This window comes from Gopherus flavomarginatus, chromosome 20 (genome assembly GCF_025201925.1).
Source record: "Gopherus flavomarginatus isolate rGopFla2 chromosome 20, rGopFla2.mat.asm, whole genome shotgun sequence".
Taxonomy (NCBI): Eukaryota; Metazoa; Chordata; order Testudines; family Testudinidae; genus Gopherus; species Gopherus flavomarginatus.
The window spans coordinates 19,319,018-19,344,206 of NC_066636.1; the positions used below are offsets into that span (position 1 = coordinate 19,319,018).

General features: G+C 39.2%; 1 protein-coding gene across 2 annotated transcripts in view; it reads right to left on the minus strand.

Annotated features, from left to right (window-relative positions):
* RPRD2 (regulation of nuclear pre-mRNA domain containing 2) overlaps positions 1 to 25,189 on the minus strand; it is a 46,129-nt gene that overhangs the window by 6,879 nt on the left and 14,061 nt on the right. The window contains exons 2-10 of one of the 2 annotated variants that reach the window (XM_050930387.1): positions 21,396 to 21,525; positions 8,872 to 8,972; positions 7,342 to 7,419; positions 5,901 to 5,953; positions 4,867 to 4,993; positions 3,035 to 3,210; positions 1,900 to 2,185; positions 1,225 to 1,485; positions 380 to 583 (exon numbers count right to left, since the gene is read on the minus strand). In XM_050930387.1, the coding sequence (XP_050786344.1) occupies positions 380 to 583; positions 1,225 to 1,485; positions 1,900 to 2,185; positions 3,035 to 3,210; positions 4,867 to 4,993; positions 5,901 to 5,953; positions 7,342 to 7,419; positions 8,872 to 8,972; positions 21,396 to 21,525 (1,416 nt within the window). The remainder of the gene's footprint in view (positions 1 to 379; positions 584 to 1,224; positions 1,486 to 1,899; positions 2,186 to 3,034; positions 3,211 to 4,866; positions 4,994 to 5,900; positions 5,954 to 7,341; positions 7,420 to 8,871; positions 8,973 to 21,395; positions 21,526 to 25,189) is intronic. The other variant, XM_050930388.1, reaches the window with a different exon arrangement.

Here is a 25,189-nt window from a genome sequence, read left to right on the forward strand (position 1 = left end):
AAACATATTAACACTAATTCCTTACTGTGCAACAACAACAAGATTTAGCCATAAAAGTTACAACTAATGAAGCAAATATACAATGTTCCGGGATGGTATCCAACACCATCAGATTTTAAAAGGATTTTTAAAAGATTAACCATAGAGGGAAACACTCCCTGAATCTGTTGCAAAATTGACTTGCCCACGCCGAATATGCTACCTTGCAAAATGTAACTTACATTTGGAAAAAAAGTGTCACATACTACAAGCTAATTTCCTCCCAGATAAAGCCTTGTTTCAGGAGCACACAGTAGGATGCTTTAGTATTGATGCTGCCATCCAAATATAGATGCTAACTTTTTATATTGTGCAAAAGGAGTGGATTTTAAATACTTACCTTGCAATGTTGGTGCAGTCTGGGTCTGGGTTTTGGAGAGAACTGACAAAATGCTTTCAGGAGTTATTTCAACTTTGGAAAGAATATTTGCTAACGGATTTGGAGGACCAGATGGAGTCCCCACAATAGGAGTCTTCAGGCCACTAGTAAGAGTCGTGGGGCTCGTTGGGGTTCCTGGGGAAGGTCTTGATGCAGGACTGACCCCTGAGGTGAAAACATTTGCTGCTCAGAAACACAAAATGCTACTTTCCAAGAGCATGAAAACAGTCAATAAATACACTGCTCATACATACTGCTTTGTTAAGGTAGGGTTTTCCGGCTGCTTTCTTGCTAATTTCAACTATTACTAATACCAGTAGAGTTGCAGTAAGGAGCTAGTGTAGACAAGGCTCCTGAGGCAACCAGCATTCAACAGCATCACACAGACCTACGTGACACTGTTAAAAATGTCAGCAGCTGTGGAAGCCTTGTCTACAACTAGCATGGCCACCTTCACTACTGCAGTGTGGAGTCGGCAACAGTAGGAACCCTAGCGACAGACACACCCTAAGATCACTATGGTGCACAGCCTTAGGTAGCACCGTGTCCTACTTTGAAACTCTACACTACGGATGCCCTTAAATCATTTAAAAGGAAGCATGTTTAAAACTGATATTGAGAGGGTGTTTAGTACCAATACGTCACAGCTCTCCTGAAGTACAGAGTGAATTACAATTCCATGTTTTAGTTCTAAAATGTTACAGAAGCAAAAAAAGATCTGACCAACAAAGTTATTGCTTATACAGTGCAGAATTCTGTCTGCTGAGCAGCACCACTCAGTCACAACCGGCAATTTAGACACTCACCTGTGTTCTTCATAACGGAAGTTAAGCTGCTAAGAATGGAGCTGATCTTTGCTAGGTCAACGTTGGCAAGGTTTGGCAGACCAAGTGCCGGCGATGGAGGGACAGCCACCGTGCTCACTGTCTTGGGAGTTGGAGGAGTTAGAGCAGGAGTTGTTACGGCTGGTGTAGCAGCAACCACTGTGGAGGGTGTTGCTTTTGGGACGCTTTCAGTCTTTGCAGGTGCTGAAGACGGAACAACCTGTTTCTCCTTTCTCTCCTCCACTAATTCAAATAAAGAGAGAAAACATGGAATGTTCAATCTGCCTCACAGAATTCTTTTGGCCTAAGAGCTGCAGGCTTCTCAATGTGTCCTAGGTTTAAAACAAACTACTGTAACGGCTCAGAGGAAAAGCAATTGTTCATGCCCTTTACTGAACTGTTAGGGTGTGTAAGGACAGCCTCATGAAGAGAGGTTTTTTTATGCTTGTTTTTGAAGTTAGGAATATCTGGGTCTGACTCCCCTGTTTTTTGCTGGAGGACTGGCATAGCACCTGAGCTGCAGTATTCCCAGAACGAGGAAAGTTTCTCAACACCCTCTTGATTCTGAATGAGGTCTGGAAAAACTGTTTGCCTAGATGGTTTTGTGGAGAGTATAAAACTATTAGCCCATTTTACTGCTACTTCAACAGAACGTACCAATAATTTTAGATGTGTCATCTTCCACATCAGACAGTTCCATGTCCTCCACATCCCGATTATCTGCCACAGGTTCAGGAGATACAGACTTCTCGCTTTCCACTGCTGGAGACTGGATGTCATCCTCTTCCCCCATTCCCTGGAAAGGGGACTCAGAACCAGTCGGAGATGGAGCATCCATACTTGGAGAAGGGACAGGAGACTCTTCTGGATCAGGAAGAGTTGCTTTCAATTGATCTAATTTTTTCTTTAGATTGCTCACTCTATTGGCAAATGTTTTATAAGCCTAACACACAAAAAAAGGATATTTAGCTTAGTGTCCTTTATAAAGAAGGAAAAACAACATACCTTTGAACCATTTCTATAGAATTAATAGCAGCATATTCAACTTCCCAATCATCTCTGCCCCTGCATTAAGTATTTTGCTTTTCAATATGGCTTACAGAGCAAGAACCTCAAAAGGGATATTCACGTGACTACTTTTTCCATTTAGTAAATGCTTTTGTTGGAAGAATCTTTTCAAATCCATAAACTATCATGTTTGATACAAAGCATCAAGAAATGAGGAAAAACTTCAGTACCCAAAAGGTCACTTTCAGATCTAGATTACATATAAAGGTGTTCAGCGTCTCGAAGTTAACTTTACACTCAGCATAACAAATGAATCTTTTCTTTTTTCACATGCAGAGAATTTGCAAAACATATGAGAAAAATGGTAGGTCAAATTATTATCTCCTACCAACCTTAACAGCATCTAATTATCTCATTAGTTGACCTCCTCATCTCTGCTCTCATTTTAAACCATTTGCGTTATAATCTCACACAATTTCTACTTCATTCATTAGTACACACTGAGATTTTATCACTCATTTTTCTAGTAAAGAGTTTAACAAATGCAGATAAACCTTGATAATCTGCATGACTCAGACATTTTGAAAATCTGGACTACATAATCTGAGAGTTTATCTTCATTAATATAAATCCCCAAATATTAGCTGAATTACAACATTAAAATGGCTCAATGATTTAATAGATTTCTATATAACCATATCAGTTTGTATTCTGCGTGATGTCCTCTTATTAGTAATGCTGTATCAATAATGATATTTGCTATCAGGGAAAACTTTGCACTTACATTTGCTACCACTTTGACTTCCTTATATTGTGCTTCATAAAAGATACCAGCATTCTCAAGCACTTCAATTAGTGAGGGGCCATTTTTCACCTGCTTGTCTAAACCATTTACAAATTCTTCTAACTTTGAACTTGCTTCTTCAAATTCCTTGGAGAACTTTTTTCCTCCTGTTTTGTCTGAAGGAGATAATATTAAAGACAGATTACATTAGGCACATTACCTCCCCTGAAATAACCTGAGCTCTTCTCTCTCTCTCACTCACACACACACACACACACAAACTAACTAATTGGTAAGTTGGTATGTGCACTTCATGGTTTTTAGCAGATAATTAGTTTAATAACTGGTAATTAAGTCATTGTAAAGGCAAGGCAACTAGCCGTCTGTATTCTGTGTTTTCAAACCAGTGATTAGTAATAACATCTAATGTGTTTTTTGCTGTGTGGTGTTTTGTTTTTTTTTTTTTTTTTTGAGAACAAAACCACATTCTATATGCATGTGGGGCCACGAGAGTTAGCCTTTTGAAATTCTACTCTTCCAATCACCTGGGGTCAGTAGTTTTGATCTGTTTAGGGGGCAAGAAAACATTATTCGGTTTTCTTTCACCATTACACTGGTAGGACTATGTTTATGGGGAGCTATATTTTTATGACAAATTATGGTATACAGCTGCAGTAACTGGATATCAGGTACTTTTAAGGCAATTCAATTTTACAGTGAAACTTCTTATTCATTTGGGCAATGAAACTAAATTTGTTTACTCTCTTGTAACATTATTTCCAATCAAGTTTATATAGCTTCCTAAATCTTAAAGTTATTATAGCTTTATTGAAGAACTAAGCAGCTAATTATTAAATCTGTAATGTTAAGTTATGGACTACTGAACACATTAAGAAATCCATGCATTCTGAAACACATACAAGGCTATCCTCAGAACAGAGTAACAACCAAATCCTGGTCATTTATGGTTTGTACTTTGTACTTGCCAGCAGCTGTTGTACACATAGGGACAGATTTACATAGGTATTAGGTGTCTAGAGGTGCAGATGGGCACTTTTGAAAATCTCGTTAAGCGCCTATCTGCAACTTTGGACACTTAAATAAATACCTTTGTAAATCTGGCTCATGGCTCTTATCTCCATGCAGGCTATGTACTAAACTCCCATTCTCCTAGCCAGACTACAAAGGTTGGCAGCCTACTTCGGGGATCTGCCGTTACTTCTTTAGCTCAATCAGCAGAGATGTGCTTTTGGTGCTCAAGCTCCCAGGTTCAATCTCACAGCTGAAGTTGTTACTACATCTTGAGGACAAGTGCTCTGAAGTTCTGTACTTCAGACTGAAAGGGCACAATGTGCATTTTTAAGTTATTTGAAAAATAAAAACATTCAATACAAGCATTGGGAGAACTACATTTTTAATTAAAAAACTGTAGAAGGATCACAAGATCTACTAGATAACAAAACAAGATATTGAGAGACTATGTACATTAGGAGGCAGCTGATGTGCTCATGACTGAAATCAGAAACATTTCTGTCTTGTGATTTATGAAATACTACAGTGAGCTAAAAATGTTGCAGTATCAATATTGCTGTAATGTACTGGATCACTAAAGTAGAATACTGCAGTACCGTATTTTTTAAATAAAAGGAGCTGATACCTCTGAAAATGTGTTAATTGTGCTTTGACATCATTTAGCATTCTACAATCTGAAATTAATTAGAGAATAAGGCAGAAATCTAACCTATGATGTAAAAGAACCCATGAATTACTAAAACTACTGATATATTATCAAAGGAAACAAAAATGTGCCTGCCAGAATACACAACTTGTACCTTTTAAGCATTTAAGTGTTTCAGTGCTGCATACATCCACCCTCATGGTGGAAAGCTGCTTCTCTTTCAGTTCGATCTGGTCCTCTGAACGCTTATATAACAACAATTCATCAACAAGGGATTGTGGCTAAAAAACAAGAACAGCATCCTCATCACATTCTGCAGAAGAGAAGCCCTAACTTTGCAATGATAACATCATGGACCTGTTTGTAAGTAACAGAAATAAACATTCCATTGAAAAGCTGTCTCTGTATCAAAGCAGATGCTCTTTCACTGATGCTGGAATAAATTAATTCAGAGAAACATATGGCGTAAATTAATAACAAATGGAAGTGAAATGAACAAGGTGATGATCAGAACTCCATGTCTGGTAAACAGGGGAAAGATTTGCCAGTAGAGGTATGTCAGTTAGGAGTGTGGGGAAAAAAATTACACCCTCAACTGACAGAGCTTAGTGCAAATCCAGTTATACTGGCAAAAAATCCATTTGTCGGTGTAGCTAATTTCATTCATGGAACTGTTTTAAGCAATAGCAGCAAAATAAATTTTGCTGGTATAAGCTGCATCTCCCCTACGGGAGTTGCAAATATAACTCTACCAGTAAACGCTTAAGTGTACAAGGCCCTAGTAAGTGTTCCTATATTTGTTTAAACACACATTAAAACAATGAGAAACCACATAATCACACTCATTGGCTACAAAAGCTACAGCGGTTCACTCTTAGCAAGAAGGCAAACTGCTTTCTTGCAGCAGATAATTCTAAATGGCGTGAAAGAATTAATTGCCTTTACTAACTACCTCCAGTCTCCAGCTCTATTTCCATGCCCTGTTTTTAAACAGAACCAGCCTACATGATGCTTTACAGTGCAGCCTCAGGGCACTGTGAGCACTATACAATAATGAACAAATCAACACTGAGGGCCACAGCTTCAACACAAGCCCCAATGATTCTTGGATATGAACAAACTAGCCAACATAACTACAGTCCAAGGACAGAGGTTAATGCAAAAGATGTTTTCACTTGCTAAACTTACTCTGAATTCAGCAACAATCTTCGACTTCAGAGCAACTTTTGGATTTGTGGATGCTGTTGGTATAAAAATGTGTAAAGAAATTAAGATATCAATTACAAAGATTAAGTACAACAAACACTTAGTACTGACTGCAATCAAAATTCAGAAGAGACTGTTCTATTTCAAAAACCTTTAAAAACGTTTCTATGCAAAACACACAGGATGCCATTTTATTATATTTCTACCTCCACACAGATGTCACTCAATGTTCTATCTGACTTTCAGACACGTTAGAAAGTAAAGTAGAGAGCTATGATTCAGAAGCCAACAAGTTAGACTGTAGAGTTCCTGTATTACATATGCACTACATAAACAGTTACTGTGAAAACCTTTTCCAGATCTATTGTATATAAATGTTCTTGTAATGGTTCATCCACTAACCTTGAGTGCTAGTTCATAATTCTCTGAAAAGTTCTTGAACTCTAGACACAGAGAACTGACCCTCTGAGTTTAATACTTCCTTGGGATGATAGATCACCTACTCCTTTACTTGGACTAACCCATCTCCCTCCTAAAGATTTCCCTGCCCTTATAATTATGTTCTAATATCTCATTTAGAGATTGAGAAACTGAGGAGAAAAAAATATGGAATCATACTTCATGAGATCTAAATCAATCTGTTGCTAAAAAATAGCAAAGAAATGTACAATAAGATGATCACATAAAAAATGCTAACTCCCTTGTCCAATTTTGTTCTAGAAAATGGTTTTCCATACATATCTTGCGGGCGAATTCTTTCTGGTAATCTAAGATTCCAACCCTCCTGCCCCCTTTTATTGTCCTAGTCCCAGTAGTCTCAGCAGTCACACAGAGTGGCATTGCCAAGTTTTACATCTAATGTTCCATCATCTTGTTTTCTTGCCACCTCAAAGATTTTCCATATTACAGTTATTGCAAGGTTAGAGACTGATACATTATAAATATGGTTCCAGCTAGCAAGCTGTACTCCTGATAGCTTTGAATGATGATTCATTAACTGCACTGTCTCACTCTAAGTATTCCATTTCTCCTATAATCTAGTTTGCTGTCGAAGATGTATTCCTGAACTTGAAGGGAATGTCCATGTTTCACTGTTGCCAATGTACATGGTTATCATGTCTGTCTTCTCTTCATCTCTGAATATTCTAATGCCAGTTTCCAAGAAGTTCCACCAGATCTTTTCTTTACTGTTCATAACTTTTGCTCTTAAAATTGTATTCACATTTCATTCCTTAAAAAGTGATTTTCTAGCAGCAACTCCTTGGGGTTTTACAAATGTCAGTAATGAACTTCACAAGTCTGGAAGACACATGCTTGCTCATACTTTAGGCCAGGTACTTTGCCAGTTTTGCACTAATCTTTCTTCTGTTCCTCAAGAAGGCATTTTTAATATTAGTTCAGATAGTTCATATTGTTTCCTTACTTTGAGATTTCTTCCACTGCTTATTCGGTTGTTTGTTCAGAGTTTCTTTCAGCTGCTTCTGAGTTTTGAAAGTGGTACCTGGAAAACATTTCATTTTTTGCAGTCTGGTATTATGGGATTCCTTTAAAGGTCTCTGGTTTTGGAGTCATATGGTTGCATGGTAAAAGTTTAACAGAAATTTGTTTTAAAATCCACAAACCAACTTTCTTAGATGAGCTGTTGAATGCCCAAGACAAACTAAGTTTACTCAGGAATACAGCAACTTCTATGGCGGTCATTCTATTTTTAAAGCAAGTTTCTGTTCGCCTTTAAAAGAACAGAGGATTCAACAATCACAGAGATTGACATAATTTGCTCTTTAAACTCTTAGACAATGACTTATTTATGACTCCCCCTCCCAAAAACAAAACAAAACAAAACAAAACACATAACACATTTCAGGAGAAATAGTAAGGTATGTTGTTTGGTAGTTTAAATGAGCATTTACTTACCTAAAGTCTAAATTAAAAAGATATGCATCCAACTGAAAAGTTTCTTGCGAAACAGTGTAATAAAAAACATTTACTAAATCAAATTTAGAAGCTGAATTTTTTTTTAATTACAAAACCTGTATGAGATTCCAAATAATTAACAGAACACATATATAGATTTCACTTTTATAGATTTGTAATGTTTAACTGAAAGTCTTTTCATTCGCCAAGCAGCATGTACAGTGTTTTATATTTCTCAAGTAACAATTACTGACCCAGAATCACATAAAGCCACCTCTAAACCAGCAACAGAAAAGCACTTTTAAATGTCAATAATGCAATCAGGGAAAATAGAATCATGCACTCATCTCCTTCACAATCAGAAAGAACAGATTTTCCATTATTGAGTTTTAAGGTGCATGCTGCTTTCAGTTAATATTTGGAATTTCGGGATTCTTTAAAAATATATTTACATGGAGTGTCTGAGGACTTTTAAACTATTCTACATTCTAATTGGTGTGCCCATATGTTTTTTTCAATATATGGTAGATATTTTACCAACAACACTCAACCTTATTACTATAATCCACAGAGAGAAAATGGGAGAGAATATTTTTACTCTGCCCTGTTTTTTCGAGATGGACTCTTAGGAACAACCGAAGTTGTAGATGTAAAGTCGGAATGCCCAAAAACCTCAAGATAAAGGGAAGAGGTTTAGGCATGATGCTCAGAACTCCTTTAAGATGAAGAGTCACCTTAAACATAACATATATTTTCTACCAACTAGTACAATTGCAATTTACACTATAGCTAAAAATTAAATGATTTAATACTGGCTTTATTTAAATGGAAGAATAGTCCAACAAATAATTATTGCAAAGCTCAATCATATTAATCTACTAGCTTTCCTTTTTATTAATTTCTGCAAATGCAGGAAGAGCAATGAATGCATTTAAACAGTGATCAATGAATGTTTTATTTTATTGACTTCAGACTAACTACTATAAGCACATACTAAATTACCTTATATGTTAAGAAAGGCAAAAGATAAAGGACTTACTTAAAGCTTCTTTTAGTGCCACAATGGTTTCTTCAGGGTATACATTTCTGTCTTCCCAAATTTTAAAGATTCTTTCGATAGATTTAGAGACTGATGGATCCCTGAAAAGAAGGGCATAAAATATTACTGTGTTTTAACAGTATGATTTTCCATTATTCTGCAATAGAAAACTATATGCTAGAAGTGTAATCCCAGTGCTACAGAAAAGCGAATTTCTAAAAGATCTTTGAGATGTGTCAGTCTGTCTGTAGGTAAGCCCCCATTCAACAAGATACCGAAGCACACAGGTAACTTTACACGTGAGTAGCCCCACTTAAGTCAAAGGAGCTATTCTTATGCTTAAAATTATGCATGTGCTGAACTTGGGCTAGAGAGGTTAGCACTTAGAAAACTAGTAGTTCTATCCTGAACAAGATAAGGCATTGTCCACATGGAAAAACTGCCTGATAGAGCTATTATGGAATAGTTCCTCATGAGGACACACTATTCTGGAATAAAAGTGACTTTTATGGAATAATTAATTACTCTGCTCACAAAATAAGAGTAAAAATTCCAGAATAAAATCATTTTTAATCCAAAATAGTGTCCACACGGGAGTTATTCCAGAATAGCTAAATTACATCAGAATAGTTATTCTGAAATAGCTATGCCAGTCAATTCCCTCCATGTAGGCACGGACTGGTACTACTATACTCTAGAGAACTCTAGTCTCAGATCACATATCCTCCTTTTTGTGCCTCTAAGAACCAGTTAGTTTTGGAGACTTTGCAGGTCCACCCATGAGGAACACTGATGTAGGTGAGTAGACACATTTTACAACCATCTCACAAGATCAATTCTTTCTCAAGCCAACTGTCTTATCCTGGTAACTTGATTCAAGGGTAAACTGATAGGAAAGTGAAATAACTTGCCTACCCACAAATAACTATTCTCAAAGTATACAGATACCACACCTGAGTTAAAGTCACACAATTCTCGCTAATTAAGATGTCTCATGGTATCTCTTGTACATGCAGCATGGTCAGATCAGTCTGGGCAAAAATACAGTCAAATGTAAAATTACTTTTTGATTCAATGTATTTTGTAATATATATTGTAAGAAAATTCTACCATGCAAATTGAAAAAAAATAAAAGACACTGTGAAATAGACAATTAGAAGATTTTCGGGAGCTTTTAGTGTTCCTTAAAATTGACCCCTTTCCATTTCTCATAAATGTAAAGGCCACCTTTTTAAGATCCATGTTCAAGTTCTGCTGTCAAAAGCATGCCAGGGGCACCTGTTACATCAATAAAAGCCCCATTTGAGTATCCAAGGGCTGAAGCTGATACTTAATCCAGATCTTGAAAAATCTACTCCCTTAGGGTGAGTGGAAACCTATCACAACTGAGTACCACCAACTTCTGCAGAATAGTGCACTCTCTCTCTAAGTTTTGTGGCCCTTACAGATGAAAAAACAACTTTCCAAACGTGAACAAAATATTAATCTAAATCAGCAGACAGACACCTCCAAGGCCTCTGCCACTGCTCAGGCCTTCCCAAATTGCAAGCAGACTGACATTCGCTGCTTCACAGAGGCTTTCCTAAACTCTGTGGGCCACAGTGGAATTGTCAAGTACTGGCTAAATTTCTTTTTGCTGCTGTTTGCGGGAGTTTAGAGCAACTGCGTAAATATATTTAGGCAGTGGAGCTGTTAACTAAAGAGAAGGAACTAAAATACGAAGGCTGGTGAGGGACAGATTAACAAAGATTCACACCAGCACACTTGCAAAAGCTAGAGGAGTTCTGGAGGGAAAGGGGAGAAGAGGACAAAAAAGAAATGCATCTTCTCCTTTCCAGCAGCAAGAGAGCTGGGAGGAGTAGGCTTCAAATTTCAGACACCTTATTAGGCAGAGGTCACAGAAATACTCCAAGCAGTCTCTTCTTTCCCAGCAGCTTTGGAGGGAGAAGGGATTGGCTTGGTTTTCCACACGGGACGCTTCAGTTTAATCATCTCGCTATTATATTTGGTAAATTTTTCTAGGAGATGGGCATGGATGGGTGAGATCGATGGGATAAATTTAAGGAGAGAGAAAAGGGACAGACAAAATACAGGAAGTTAAAGAATAACTACTTAGGCAAAGAGAAAGATATTGGGGGTGTGTGTGGAGAAAGACAGAAAACAGATCCTTTACATAACTGAATAAAGGCAACACCAGTATCTATTATAAGATGGAAAGACTAGAGTGAAGCTAGGAAGGGAAAGAAGGGAACACAGAAGACAGGCAGAGTAAATTACATTTTTAGAAATGTACTAAATAAACTAATATGGTACCATTAAATACAGCACACAAACATAGTACACAGCTGTTATGTTCCCTTCAATGACAGTAGAGATGGCTTGGAGGCCTAGCATTTTTCTCTAAGGCTAATAGGCTAAGGCCTGGTCTACACAGAGTGGGGGAGAATGGGGGGGGGGGGGGGGGAGAAGGGGAAGGGGAAGAGATCGATTTAAGTTACGCAACTTCAGCTTCGTGAATAACGTAGCTGAAATCGACGCACTTAGATCTACTCACTGCAGTGAGCCAACAGATGCCACTCCCCCGTCGACTCCACCTGCACCTCTCACCCTGGTAGAGTACCTGAGTCGACAGGAGAACCCTCTGCAGTTGATTTATCGCGTCTAGACTAGACTAGACGCGATAAATCAACCCCCGCTGGATCGATCGCTGCCCGGGGATCCTGCGGGTTAATGTAGACAAACCATGAGTCTTCTGGCTAAAGTACTAAATAACTTTTTTTAAGTCTTAAACTTAAAAGTCATCCTCTCAGTGACCAAACAGAGCTAGGAGGAAGGTGGTCAAAGCTGACAGAATTTGCACTTTAAGAAAAAGCACCTGAGATTATCTTAATTTTATTGAATAGCGGACTGAAAATATACAGGAGGCATTTTAAGAAGGTTTTGAAAGACAAAAAGAAGAACTTCACTTTTTTCTCAGATTCATGAACAGTGATTTCTTTAGGTTATTTTCAGCTTTCGAGAGAAAACAGTTTTTAGCAACAAGAATACTTCAGAAAAACTTAGATATGGCTCAATATATCGATGCTGCTTTTTCATTAATGACATTGTGACAAATTCCACACTGATATCAAGAACTATCAATTGACTCAATGTGATCTGGCTTAACCTGGCCAGGAATCCAATGTTAACATTTAGCAAAAATAAAGTCACAGATTTGTCAAGGTTCCTCTGCAGCATGGGGCACAGGTCACTTGCTGGAGGATTCTCTGCAGCTTGAGGTCTTCAAACCACAAGTTCAGGACTTCAATAACTCAGACATAGGTTAGGAGTTTGTTACAGGAGTGGGTGGGTGAGATTCTGTGGCCTGCATTGTGCAGGAGGTCAGACTAGATGATCATAATGGTCCCTTCTGACCTTGAAGTCTATGAGTCTACATGAAGTTTTAGGAGGTCTGTGTCCTCCTCTGTGAGCACAGGAGGGACAAGAATTGGGAGCTTGAAGCCATGTGAAAGGTATAAAATTGCTCTCACAAACAATACTGAGATTATTTTCTGCAAATTCTCTACAGCAGAGAGAAAAATAGGAATTGCCTTTAAATGTTAATGGCTTTTCAAGATCCATCCTGAAGCTGTGGTGTGGGCTGAGACTAGACAGCACTCTCTAGAGCTATATACAGACAAACTTGAAACAACACAGCCAGAAATAAAAATCCCTCCCCACGCCCCACGATTCCTTGAATCAATACAAAAATGCAGGATAAACAAAGAGTTCCAGAAACAATATGGGGAAAAGAAAAACAAGTAGTAGCACCTAGTCATCAGTAATTAGCCACTATAGGGAGTACTATTCCTTTCAAAGTAATCTTAATTAAGATCACGTACACAGGCTCCAATGACAAAACAGTAAGAAACCTCAAGTGGAGGCATACGAACCTAGGGCCTGCTCAGCACCTACGTAAAAGCAATTACCCTAGAGAATTTGAGAGATGAGAATAATAAACTGTCTAATTGGAAGTACAAACTAATATCAAAGGAACCTTAGAGACACTTTGCACCACAGCATCTCTCAAAGCTCATTGTAAGCGGCTTAAATCCTACATTAATAACAGAAGTCAACGCACCTCATATTTTAAGATATTCTGCCAGGAGCACAGGACACAGTCTATTCAGCTCAACAGGAGTAAAAGTTAATTTACCACCCTTGGCCACTGTAACTTAGTGATAGTGGGAAATTCCTCAGGTAATGGGATGATGCATTTTCAGTATCTTTTGATGGGTATTAAACTGACAGAGAGAAGCTGGTTGGAAACAGGCTGAGTTTGAGAAAGGTAGTGCTGGTTTACAGTTTGAGAGGTTATGATGGGATTGTGCTTGGAGGCTTGGAAGTCTAAAGAAATCCTTGTAGAGTGATATGTTGAATCTCATTACTCATCAAACCTAGAAAGACAGAATTGCATTCTTCCAAACACAAGAGATGGAGGAAAGGTCTCCAAGGGTATGTCAACACAGCAAAGACAAACCTGTGGCTGGCCTGTGCCAGCAAACTAGCGGGGTTGTTTCACTGCTGTGTAGGCTTCCAAGCTCAGGCTTCCATGGTCCCAGAGCTTTGTCTCCAGTCCGAACCCAGAGGTCTACACACCAGTAAAACAGCCACACAGCTCAAATCAGCTGGCACAGGCCAGCCACAGGTTTTTCTTTGCTGTGTAGACATCCCCAAGCGTACATCTACACTGCAATAAAAAAAAAGCAGCATGAAGTCTCAGAGCACACTTCAACAGACTACAGCAGTGCAGACTTTCAGGCTTGGGCTGAATCCTGGACTGAGACTCTCCCCACTTATGGGGTCTCATAGCCCAGGAATATACATCGTAATTTTTAGATCTGCAACCTGAGTCCCACAAGTTTGAGTCAGCTGATTCAGGTCTTTTATTGCAGTATAGACATACTCCAAGACAGGTAAATTAAGGAGCGGACAAACCAAGTTACCCTGACATACAGCACTGGGAGAGGATGGAAGCAGTGAGGGGTGAATTCATTTCCCTAATTTAGATACTGCCTTTGTAGATGGTTTTATGGGTCTTTTCCCCCATCGTTTATTAATTTCCATATATGTTTTTCCTCATTTTCTTATGTAATTAGTGTTCCTGGAAGTTCAATATTTTCCTTAGTGTTGATGTATATGAATATTTTTGTTAGTTTCAACTTCCCCTTGTGGCCAGCTACATTCAACTATAAGAGAATGAGTAGCCTAACTATCATCTGTCCCCAAACTCATGTTGTGCTTAATGATTAGCCATTTGGTAGTTTCCATTCTGCCCTGAAGACCCACATAATAGTTTATGGTGCTACTATTTTTATAGCCAACCTCCTTAAGAACTACTTTGTTACATGTAGATTCTTCAACTGACATGTCTAAAAGGTGCTACACCTAACTGAGTACAAGATTATTTGAAGGATAAATAGGGTTGGGTTAAGCTTGCACCATCAGGCGAAGTGCCAATTTTTAATGTCTGAGAGTTTCACGCTATCAACAAATACAACCTATATTACTAAAAGTGTTTAATACAGATACATTTTATGATGTAGAAGTTAAATAGCATCTATTTTATTGCATTTTCATTTCTCTTTGGGGCTCTTCTGCTATACAACATACGTTAAAGCTGTAAAATTGGACTTTTTAAAGTTAAACACGGCATTATTGAAATATGAAATTAGTTTACTATTTTTGATCACACGAAACTAACATTCAGAGCCAACAGAGTTGTAGGAACAGCATAAATGAAAGGGACACAGACATACTATGCCACTGCTACAATGATCAGAACTCCCTACAGGACACCTTTGAAGATCCATGGATCCTACACATGTCTATCACAGGCCCCACTAAAAATTATGTGGGTGTGACCAGACATTCATTATGCTCTTGAATGAATTCACACAGGAAGACGATAAAAAACAAAAACACTATCACCTGTGGGTGAACACTTTTCACAAAGCAACCACTCTGTATCTGATCTACCAGTCCTCATCCTCAAAGGAAACCTGCACAACACTTCAAAAGACGAGCCTGGGAGCTTAAATTCATTACTCTGCTAGACACTACAAATCATTTATTGAACAGACACACTGGATTTATAGCTTATACCAACAATCTGTAACCCACTAACCCTCTTTTTTGTCCTGACTGTGCATGTTAATGGAACTATGGAGTTTTAACAGGCCTGTACTTTGAATTATCTGTTACAATTTGTTAACTTTTATGCTAAACAATCTGTTCCACCTTGTGTTTTGTTGTGACACTGGAAGTACCTTTCCCAGACCTGAAGAAGAGCTCTGTGTAGCTCAAAAGCGTGTCTCCCTCACCAATAGAAGTTGGCACAGTAAAAGATATTACCTCACCCACTATGTCCCTCTGAAGCTCTGAATCTATAAAATGTGTGTCCTATTGAAAGAAAATATCATTTCCGAAAATTCTATACTGCCACAAAGTCAGGTACATCTGTCTGTTGAAAGTTTTACTCATCCAAATTGCCTGGAGTGAATAACATTTTTGACAGATGATTAAAATATAACACACACTATTATTGTAATACAGGTGGAAGAGCGGAGTTTGTGCCTGGGCTGGTAAATACATACGTTTCTATTATAAGAACGAACCATCAATACTAAAATTACATGCCCCAAAAAACACTGTTTATGCAGAATTAAGGTAACCCACTGGTGCCTCATATCCTTCCAAAATGTGGAAAGTTGGTAAACAAACCTCTAAATCCCAGAAAATATAAAGTTAACGTACATGCTAACCTTGCAATGCAATCTTAACTGCTCCTGAGAGCTGGCAATAACCACTGGGAATGCTTCAGTAAATGATGAAACGGTTATCAAATTACCAATGGAAGTGATGGATTCTCCTTCTCTTGATGTCTTGAAATCAACACTGGATGGCTTACTGGAAGATGCTTTAATCTAGTTCAGGCTATTAGGCTCAATACAGGAGTAACTAGATGAAATTCTCCAGCCTGTGTTACACAGGAGGTTAGATTAGATCACATAATTGTCCCCTTCTGGACTTAATCTATGAATATACAAAAAACCTGCAGCATGAGAAAGAACTAAGAGAACATGCAATTGTTTGTTTTCCACAGATTTGAATTCCAGCATTTATTCGCATGCACTCCAGCTGCACCCACTTTATTGGGTGTAGCTGTACTGAACAGTGGGGGGGATTAGCTGAAGCAGTTTGGCAGAACTGTGGCTGCAATATTGACAGTTGCATGTTACCTTGAGAGAACAAGTATGCCTCATGTCTGCACATAATTTTGTAGGCTGTGTCTGTAGCACTGCACAAGAGTGTCTTCTTGCCAGGGGATTGTCACCAGTGTGGTGGCAGACATGACAGTGGTCTGCATGGCTAAATGAGGGACAAATGAAGGAGATGTCCCAGAATGAATCCTCAAGGCAAGGGTGAAGGGGTAGGAACATTTAGTAAGTTTGAAGTGGAATGTGTGGAATAGATATGCCTGAGCTAATTTAAGATTTGTCTTAGCAAAGAGATGCTGTAATACAATCATACAGTGCTCATTTGCTCTGTCCCCAAAGCATTCTGTAACATCTGTGAGTGCAGAATGCTAGTACTCCTGTTATTAGGATACTGGGACATTGCTCAGAGAGGGCTAAGTTAAGGCTTGGTCTACACCTATAACTTAGGTCACCCTAGCTACATTGTTCAGGGGTGTGAAAAATTCACACACCCCAAGATACACAGTTAGGATAACCTAAGCTCTGATACAGACACTGCTAGATTTAAGGAAGAATTCTTCCATCAATTTAGCTGCCACCTCGAGGGGGTGGATTAACTAGAATGATGGAAAAACCCCTTCTGTACCAAGTGTCTCCACTACGGCGCTGCTGCGTCAGCGCAGCATCTGTACTGTAGACATACCCAAAACTAGGCTGCATTATAGTGGATGGAGAATACCCTAACTTTATACTTCCTGATTTTCAGAGGTTTAAATTTAGCCACTTTCCACATAAGGCACCTTTTATATTTCCTTGGGTTTTGTTTTTCAACAGCATCTCTGTCGTGTGTCCCCCCTCCCCATGTACAAGAGCTCACCTCTCCCCATCCACTGCCTCTGGCTCCTTGGTAATGATTACTCCATTGACAAAATGGTGAATATATGGAGATGAATACATCTTGAAACAATAGCTCAGAGAAGTGGGAGTTACCCCATTCATCTCAGTGGATGTTCTTATCCCCTCTCCCTTGGGCATGTAGTATCCAGGTTCACAACATAGGGGGCAGGAAGAGGGGTTAAGACCTTGCCAGGAGAGGAAGGACTCCGGATAAACTGACTCTCATAGGGGGCATGGTCCCTCGATACCAGATCCACACACAGGGAGGCAAGGACCCCGCTCCCCAGATCCCAGCTTACCTTCAGACCCGGAGGAGGGCTCAGACCTCCCCAGGAAACAGGACCCTTCTGAGATCCTTGCTCACACAAAGGGGGGAGGGGGGCTATCCGCCCGAGGGTTGGGGGTCCCTGCTACCCCATCCCTCACTTTTGTTTGAGGCACATCTCCCTCCAGCCCCCAGCCACAGAGAGATGGGGCTATGAATCTCCCACCACCACTCAACCCAGCCTGGGGGCGGGGGGGGGGGGGGCAGGGTAGCTTCAAATGGAATGTGGAAAATGTGGGGCTGACAGTCCCAACTTCTACAGTGATCCACCCCCATGTTTCCCCCCTCTCAGCCTCCCACCTCTCCCCTCCCACACCCCAAGCATCCCCCAACTCCCATTTATCCTCCTCCCCTTGCCACAGCTCCAAATGTCCCATCTTCATCCCCTAGTTCCCCTTATCCTCTCCTTGCACACACAATCCCCACACCCCTTGCACTGCTCTAACCCCCCACCCGCCCGGAAACATTAATCTGACCGCCCTCCCGTATTCCCCAGCAGCCCATGCTGGAGGCGCTGTGTTCAGAAACTCCTTAACCAAATGATGCAGCAACTAGCTTTCCTCTGATCTCACGCAGTCCTATTGTTCAGGAAACAAGATCACATTATCCTAAATGCTTTCCAGAGTCTAGCTTCCCTCTATTTGATGCTAATTTCCTTGCCAACACTTATAAATTAATATCCTCTTGCAGGCAGAGATATTAGAGCATTTTAAAATATCACTCAAACCAGAATCTTTGATCTCAAGACAAAAATGTACAAAAAGTTGCCCCTGCAGAATGCAGGCAGAGAGCAAAGAATGTGTACAAGACACTCTCTGAAAACTGCCCACGGTAGAATTCATGCTCCTAACGCAGTGGTACAGCTCAGGTTTGGTAACCACAGCATGTCACTTTTACAACAGGCGGCCTGGAAATCCTTTTTCTTCAACAGACCCCTAATCTTGCTAAACATACTCATTTCACTCTTTTAGGCATGTGCTGACCTGGCGTACCTAACTTAACCCTGAATAACCGCTTCAATATTTCTAAGGGATAGTGAGAGCCATGCACTAGCTGATATAAATCCTGAGCAACTCAGATCAGTTTGGAGGAGATTAGAGCCACACACACGTTAGAACAAGATGATTTTGTAAAATGCTATATTGGGGGGGGCAGGGGGGAAGCGCTGTATCTTGAAAACCCCTTGCTTGGATGACTTCAAATTTGGATCACTAACACTACCAAACTCTTCTGACGCATTACAAATTTAAAGATAATTCAAGTCAGCATACGGATTTTAGAACATTTAGGATAGTCGTTCTAAGTAGAAAGCTAGTGCTCTGCTATAATAGAAAAAAGTGGTTTAAAAATACATTCCCCAAAGTGAACGCACTGCAAGTATATCCTCAAAAGCTTGGTCATGTTTTTTAAATCATAAAATCGTAGCATCTGAGTTTATAACATAACTGAAAGGCACTGTGGAGAAAGTATAGTCTTGTGGTTAAGGCACAGGATTGGCAGCACAGAGGTCAAGTTTTATTCTTGCCTCTACAACAGACATCTGGTATGATCTTGGCATTCAAGTCACTTAAGCTCACTTTACTTCTTTTCACATCTGTAAAAATGAGGACAGCTCTTCTTTAGTTCTTCACAGAGAGAGTACCATTACATAAAACACTAAATGAAAAGATGCAGTTAAAAGCAAGATGGAAACTCCCCAATAAAAGTTAAAACAACTCTAAAACAAGGAGGAGTCCAATGGCACCTTAAAGACTAACAGTTTTATTTGGACATACGTTTTCATAGGTAAAAAACCCACTTCTTCGTGGTTTTTTACACCCACGAAAGCTCATGCCCAAATAAATCTGCTAGTCTTTAAAGTGCCACCAGACTCCTCATTGTTTTTGGGGATACAGACTAACACAGTTAGTCCTCTGATAGATACAAAACAACTCTAAAGGCTCTATCTTTCTGTGAAAATTATTAAGCTGCCACAAAACGGTTAGAACTTCACTTGGGGAATGAGCAGCAGGAGTACATCCACTCTCAAGAAACACAAGATCCTTTCACATTAGTATTTATGAATGAATAGGCATTGCCTGCTTCACAGACCTTCTGCGTGATCATAAAGTAAAATTACAGTCCAGCCCAGCAATTAGGGTGTCAAGCAACAAATAAAAATATGATCAGAAGCTTTAGAAAGTTTTCACCTTGTATAGATGAAGTAGGTGCACAACTGGTTGAAAAAACCATACTCAAAGAGTAACTCTCAATGATTTACTGTCAAACTGGGACAACATATCTAGTGGGGTCTGTCTTGGGGTCGGTACTATTATATATTTTCATTAAAGACATGGATTGGACAGTATGCTTATAAAACATGTGGAGGACACCAAGATGGGAAGGATTGCAAACACTTTGGAGAAGAGGATTAGAATTCAAAACGACCTTGACAAATTGGTCAGAAGTCAACAAGATGAAATTCTAAAAAGACAAATGCAAAGAATTATACTTAGGAAGGAAAAAAAAATCAAATGTACAAATATAACATGAGGAATAACTGGCTAGGCAGCAATACTACGGAAAAAGATCTGGGGTTATAGTGGATCAAAAACTGAATATGAACCAATAATACGATGCAGTTGTGAAAAAGACTTACATTCTGGGGTGCATTAACAGCAATGTGTAAGATACAGGAGATAATTGTTCTACTCGGCACTGGTGAAACCTTCGCTGGAGTATTGTGTCCTGCTTTGGGCACCCCACTTTAAGAAAGATGTGAACATGCTGGAGAGAGTCCAGAGGAGAGCAACAAAATGATGGAAAGTTTAGAAAACCTGACTTTTTGAGGAAAGGTTAAAAAACCTGGGCATATTTAGTCCTGAGGAAAGAAGACTGGGGGAGGAAGCGGGGGGGGGGGGGGGGGGGGGGGGGGCTGTTACGAAGAGGATAGTGATTAATTGTTCCCCATGTCCACTGAAGGTAAAACAGGAAGTCATGTACTTAATCTCCAGCAAGGAAGATTTAGAAAAATCTTTCTAACTGTAAGGATAGTTCAATACTGGAACAAGTTACCAAGGGAGGTTATGGATAGAGCCCTGCACAGAAACAAAATTTGAATCCGCATCGAATGTGCAAAAATGGTCCGTGGATTTAAAGCGGATAACCAGAGACTTGCAGGATTCTAGTTTTGGAATCACCCACACTGGAAGTTTATCAGAACAGACTAAGCAAACATCTGTCACTGATGGTCTAGGTATCCATGATCCTGCCTCAACATGAGGGGGTAGACTATATTGACCTTTTGAGGTCTCTTCCAGGCCTACATTTCTAAAATTCTATGAGAGACTTTTAAACCTTTAAGAACACTTTAAGTACAACAGCATATACAGATTAAGATAAATGTGAAAATAAGGAGGTGAAGAGCAGGATGAAAGCACAGAAATCAAGGAGATAGAAGGCAAATTAAGAGAAAGTGTTGTAATTAATATGACTCTAGTAAAAAAAAAAAACAAACCATCAGTCTTCCTTCATACATGGTTGGTTTTTTTTAGAAAGCATGTTCTTTGAAACAGGGAAGGGAGCATAAAAAAGTAACCTGATCAGAGAAATCAAAGCCCTCCAATTATACCTTATTTACATAGCACGTACAGAATATTAGGTACTTTACAGATAAATTTCTTCAAGTTTCACTTCACCATGTCTCCAGTCAGACACTTCATAAATTAAAAAATATTTCACACAGTTTAAGAACTTCCATAAAGCCAAATATACACTCCCTTCTATTCCTGTCCCACATCAAGATCCTCAATTGGCATAGTTGTGTTTACATCCGCTCCAGCAGAAGATTTTTTTTTAATCAATAAAAACAATGTTCTAATGCAAGAGTTTCTGTTTTTTGCAAATGTGAAATCACCAATGTGTGCATTAATAATCTTAAAAAATGGGACAATTTATTGAGTAAATAAGAAAACACCTTTGAAATATTTCTAACAGTTTTATATAGCTAGATCTGTTAGGGCTATCATCAGTTAATTCACATTTTTAAGCTATTAGCCCACAAATAAACAAAACATATCACTTACTTAACCAAAGCAGCTGCTTCAGGAAGCACTTCTGCAAATGTATCCCGAAATACAATTGCGTTTTTCCTTTTACAGTTCTGTATGACATCATTGGCCAGATAAAACAGATTCAATCGATGAGGAAAAGCAGCTAAAGACAAAATGAAAAGAAATTCAGTTTTACTGCAAAGCAAAGAGTACTATTAGCATTTCTGATGAAATTTTATAAATATGTGATTTTTTTCAGCAATATTTCTATTAATAGGGCAACGGTAACAAGACTGGACTAGGAGTTAACACATGAGACTGGAAGTCAGGACACCCAAATTCTATGCATCGCTCTGACAAAGATTTGCTGTGTGACTATGAGCAATCACTTCACTGCCTCCATTTCCTCATCTGAAAATTACGTACAATACTAATTTAGCACAGGTATGTTGTGAAACTTCATTTTGGGAACTGGTTCAAAATCCTTGAATGAAAGGTGCAACTAAGCCCTGGTCTACACTGGAGGTGTGGGGGTGGGCGAGGCCATCTAGGTTATGTAACTTCAGCTACATCAATAACGTAGCAGAAGTTGACGTACTAAGATTGACTTACCGTAGTGTCTTCACTGCGATGAGTCGACGGCTGCCGCTTACCCGTCGACTCTGCCTGCACCTCTTGCAGAGCTGGAGTACAGGAGTCGACAGGAGAGCGCTCAGGGGGCGATTTATTCTGCCTAGACTAGACGCAATAAATCGATTCCCGCTGGATCGATCACTGCCCACCGATCCAGTAGTGAAGACATACCCTAAGCGAAAGCATTCTTCCTACAAGTACTAAGTCTCTAGTCTAAAGTTGGCCATATAAGGAATCTAAATTAATAGCAAAGGGTCACTGACTTCTTGTAAGTTTTGTAATCTTTACTCAGCTCATGGGATCATATGACTAGAAAGACTACTGACATCAAGAGGTGGTAAAAGGTCAAAATAAATACTATATGGCGATCTTAGAAGGAGAAAAGGCCAGTTTGGCCCAAAAAATCTGCATGGTATGCAGCCATTACAACTTTTGAAGAAGCACCTTAGTTGCAGTTTTTGGCTGCACAGTTACGAAAAATATTTTTACAGAAATTTAATAATTAAGAAGCCTGCTATATCTAAAAAATAATCACTTGTGTAGGGTCTCTTTGGCTGGGCAGCTAGCCTACAGCCACATGGAGTGCAGTGACTGGAATAACAACATTACCAAGGAAAGTAACAAATAATTGACAGATTTTAACCTGAAGAGCAATTGGATTACACTAGCAAATGGGAAGCAGTTACAATAAAGGATCAATGACAATTTGGAAAGCTTGTTTACCTGAAAGTTTGCACCCAAAATAGCTACAAACACCACCTACAATTATTTAAATTGTTAAGATTTATTCTTCCTCATTTTTCAGTTTGCTCACTTTGTGGTTGAGAGTGCTTTGTGTATAATCACTTTACTTGCTTTCCCCTGTATAGCATTCTCCCTTGAAGAAAAGATACTTATAACCAACAGAAAGCAGTGAAAAGTCATAAAAATGTTATTAAAAGATTTTTTTCAGTTTTCAGTAAATATTTGAAGAGGGCTTTAACAGATATGGGATTTAAAAATGGAATTTAATTGAATCAAGCTGACACACTACAGTACCCATTTTAATACAGAGTAGTATAAACTAATCTAATTTCGAACTTTATACTTCAGCCCATCACCACAGAATGAGAGCACTTTCCACATATTCAATACCAGAGTTATTGCATAAGATCCAAATTTACCATTGTCTATTGCCCTAGCCCCACTCACCGTTTCACACCGTTTCTTTCCCGGGGGCTTCCAGAAACTCATCTTCCTTTCCCATTCACTCCCTCCACAAAAGGTCACACAACAAAGCACTTCTCTGGTTGTGGAGGGATGGACAGGGCACCCTTTGGAAACTATTACCTTCATTCAACTCAGAGTGGTTATGGCAAAGAAAAGCTCAGCCTTACCAAAGCAGTAAAGTGTACTGCTTCCCAGCTCCTCCTCACAAAGAACAAGCTGACAGACCCAAGCAGGCCAGTCCTCTGATGCTTTGCTTCTGTGTGCCTAGTCCATTTACTACTGCCTCACTTTCCTCCCTCAAGGAATATACATGCATTGCTGCTTGTGCACAAAGCACTTTCCCAGCAACAGAACTGCAGTGATACACTGGCCTAGATCCTGCTGCTCCTGTTGGGCCATGGGAAAAGCAAGGTGTTGAAACAGAACAGGTGTAAATCCTCTGCTACTTCTGAAAAGCAAAAGCCTTTGGTGCACCTATATAAAGCTCTTTTCCCTACAGTGCGGCCAAAGCAATACAATTCCAACTAGGTCTTCCCTAATTTTACTATGCTCCTACCAGCACCACTGAGGGAAGGAACATGCATCAGAGCAGTAGCACAGGTGCTACCCTCTCCTGCACGAAAAGCAAACATTTTCCAGAGGGAAGCAGGATATACCCCATTAAAAGTCACTGGACCACCACTACAGCAGCCTCAAGAAACCTTTCCTTCAGTTGTTGATGCTCTTTCAACAAGGTATCGTACATGGTCATATACAATGGTACTCTAACATGCACACAAAATGTTGGTTCTTTAAAATTCCCCATTTGTAAACTTCTTTCAGACTATTGTTCTGAGCATGATTTTTCATATAACCACAACTCCACTAAACCTGTTTTAGCAAAATTACTGCTACTCCAAACATGAACTCAATTCAGGAAGCATATTAAAAGAACTGCATAATGACACTTCTACAATGCATTTCTTTAGCAGAGGCAGAATGGTTCACATAGTGTTCAGTTAAAACATTTCTATCATCATAATGGGAAAAGCTATGAGAAGGAAAAATGTTGCCCATAATTTTGTAGCTTCAATTATAAAGCATATGCAAAGAGGCCTATCCTGTATTGTGCTCTAATCAGAGCAGAGCCCTAGCTATCGCATATCAACATTTAGACATTATGGTTATTAGCAATACAGAAAATACTAAGATAAATCTCCTGATACATTAAATTCTCTTCCGCCCCTCACTCCCCAGCTGTTGTGTTGTTCCCTGCTGTGTCACTATTTTTGGCTATACAGGAAGTGCTAGATGCAGCTTATTTTATTTTGCTGCCCTGCAACTGGCCTGAACAAGTCATGACCCAGTAGCTAAATATTTTAACTTTCAAAAGTAAGAGTGTTAGGAGAAATGTATAGATTTTCATTTGATGGCATTGCTCATTGAGATGAGAGGAGATATAACTCAACATTTACTGCATTGCTCTCATTCCATACCATGTAAACAGTCAAATAATAGTAACAAAAAAAGTTTATGGGAAGTAAGTCAGGACACTTCCTGCTTGAACAGATGACAAATGAGATTCCCTTGGAGCCATGTCATCTATGTTCTGATTTTTCTAGCTGTTACAGTAGAACCTCAGAATTACAAATACCTCAGAAATGGAGGCTGTTCATAACTCTGAAATGTTCGTAATTCTGAACAAAACATTATAGATTCATAGACTTTAAGGTCAGAAGGGACCATTATGATTATCTAGTCTGATCTCCTGCACAATGCACGCCACAGAATCTCACCCACCCACTCCTGTTCTTTCAAAAGTTTACAACTGAACATTGACTTAATACAGCTTTGGAACTTTACTATACAGAAGAAAAATACTGCTTTCCCTTTATATTTTTAGTAGACTGTTTAACACAGTACTGTACTCGCTTCTGTGTTTGCTGCTGCCTGATTGCGCATTTCTGGTTCCAAATGAGGCATGTGGTTGACTGATCAGTTCATAA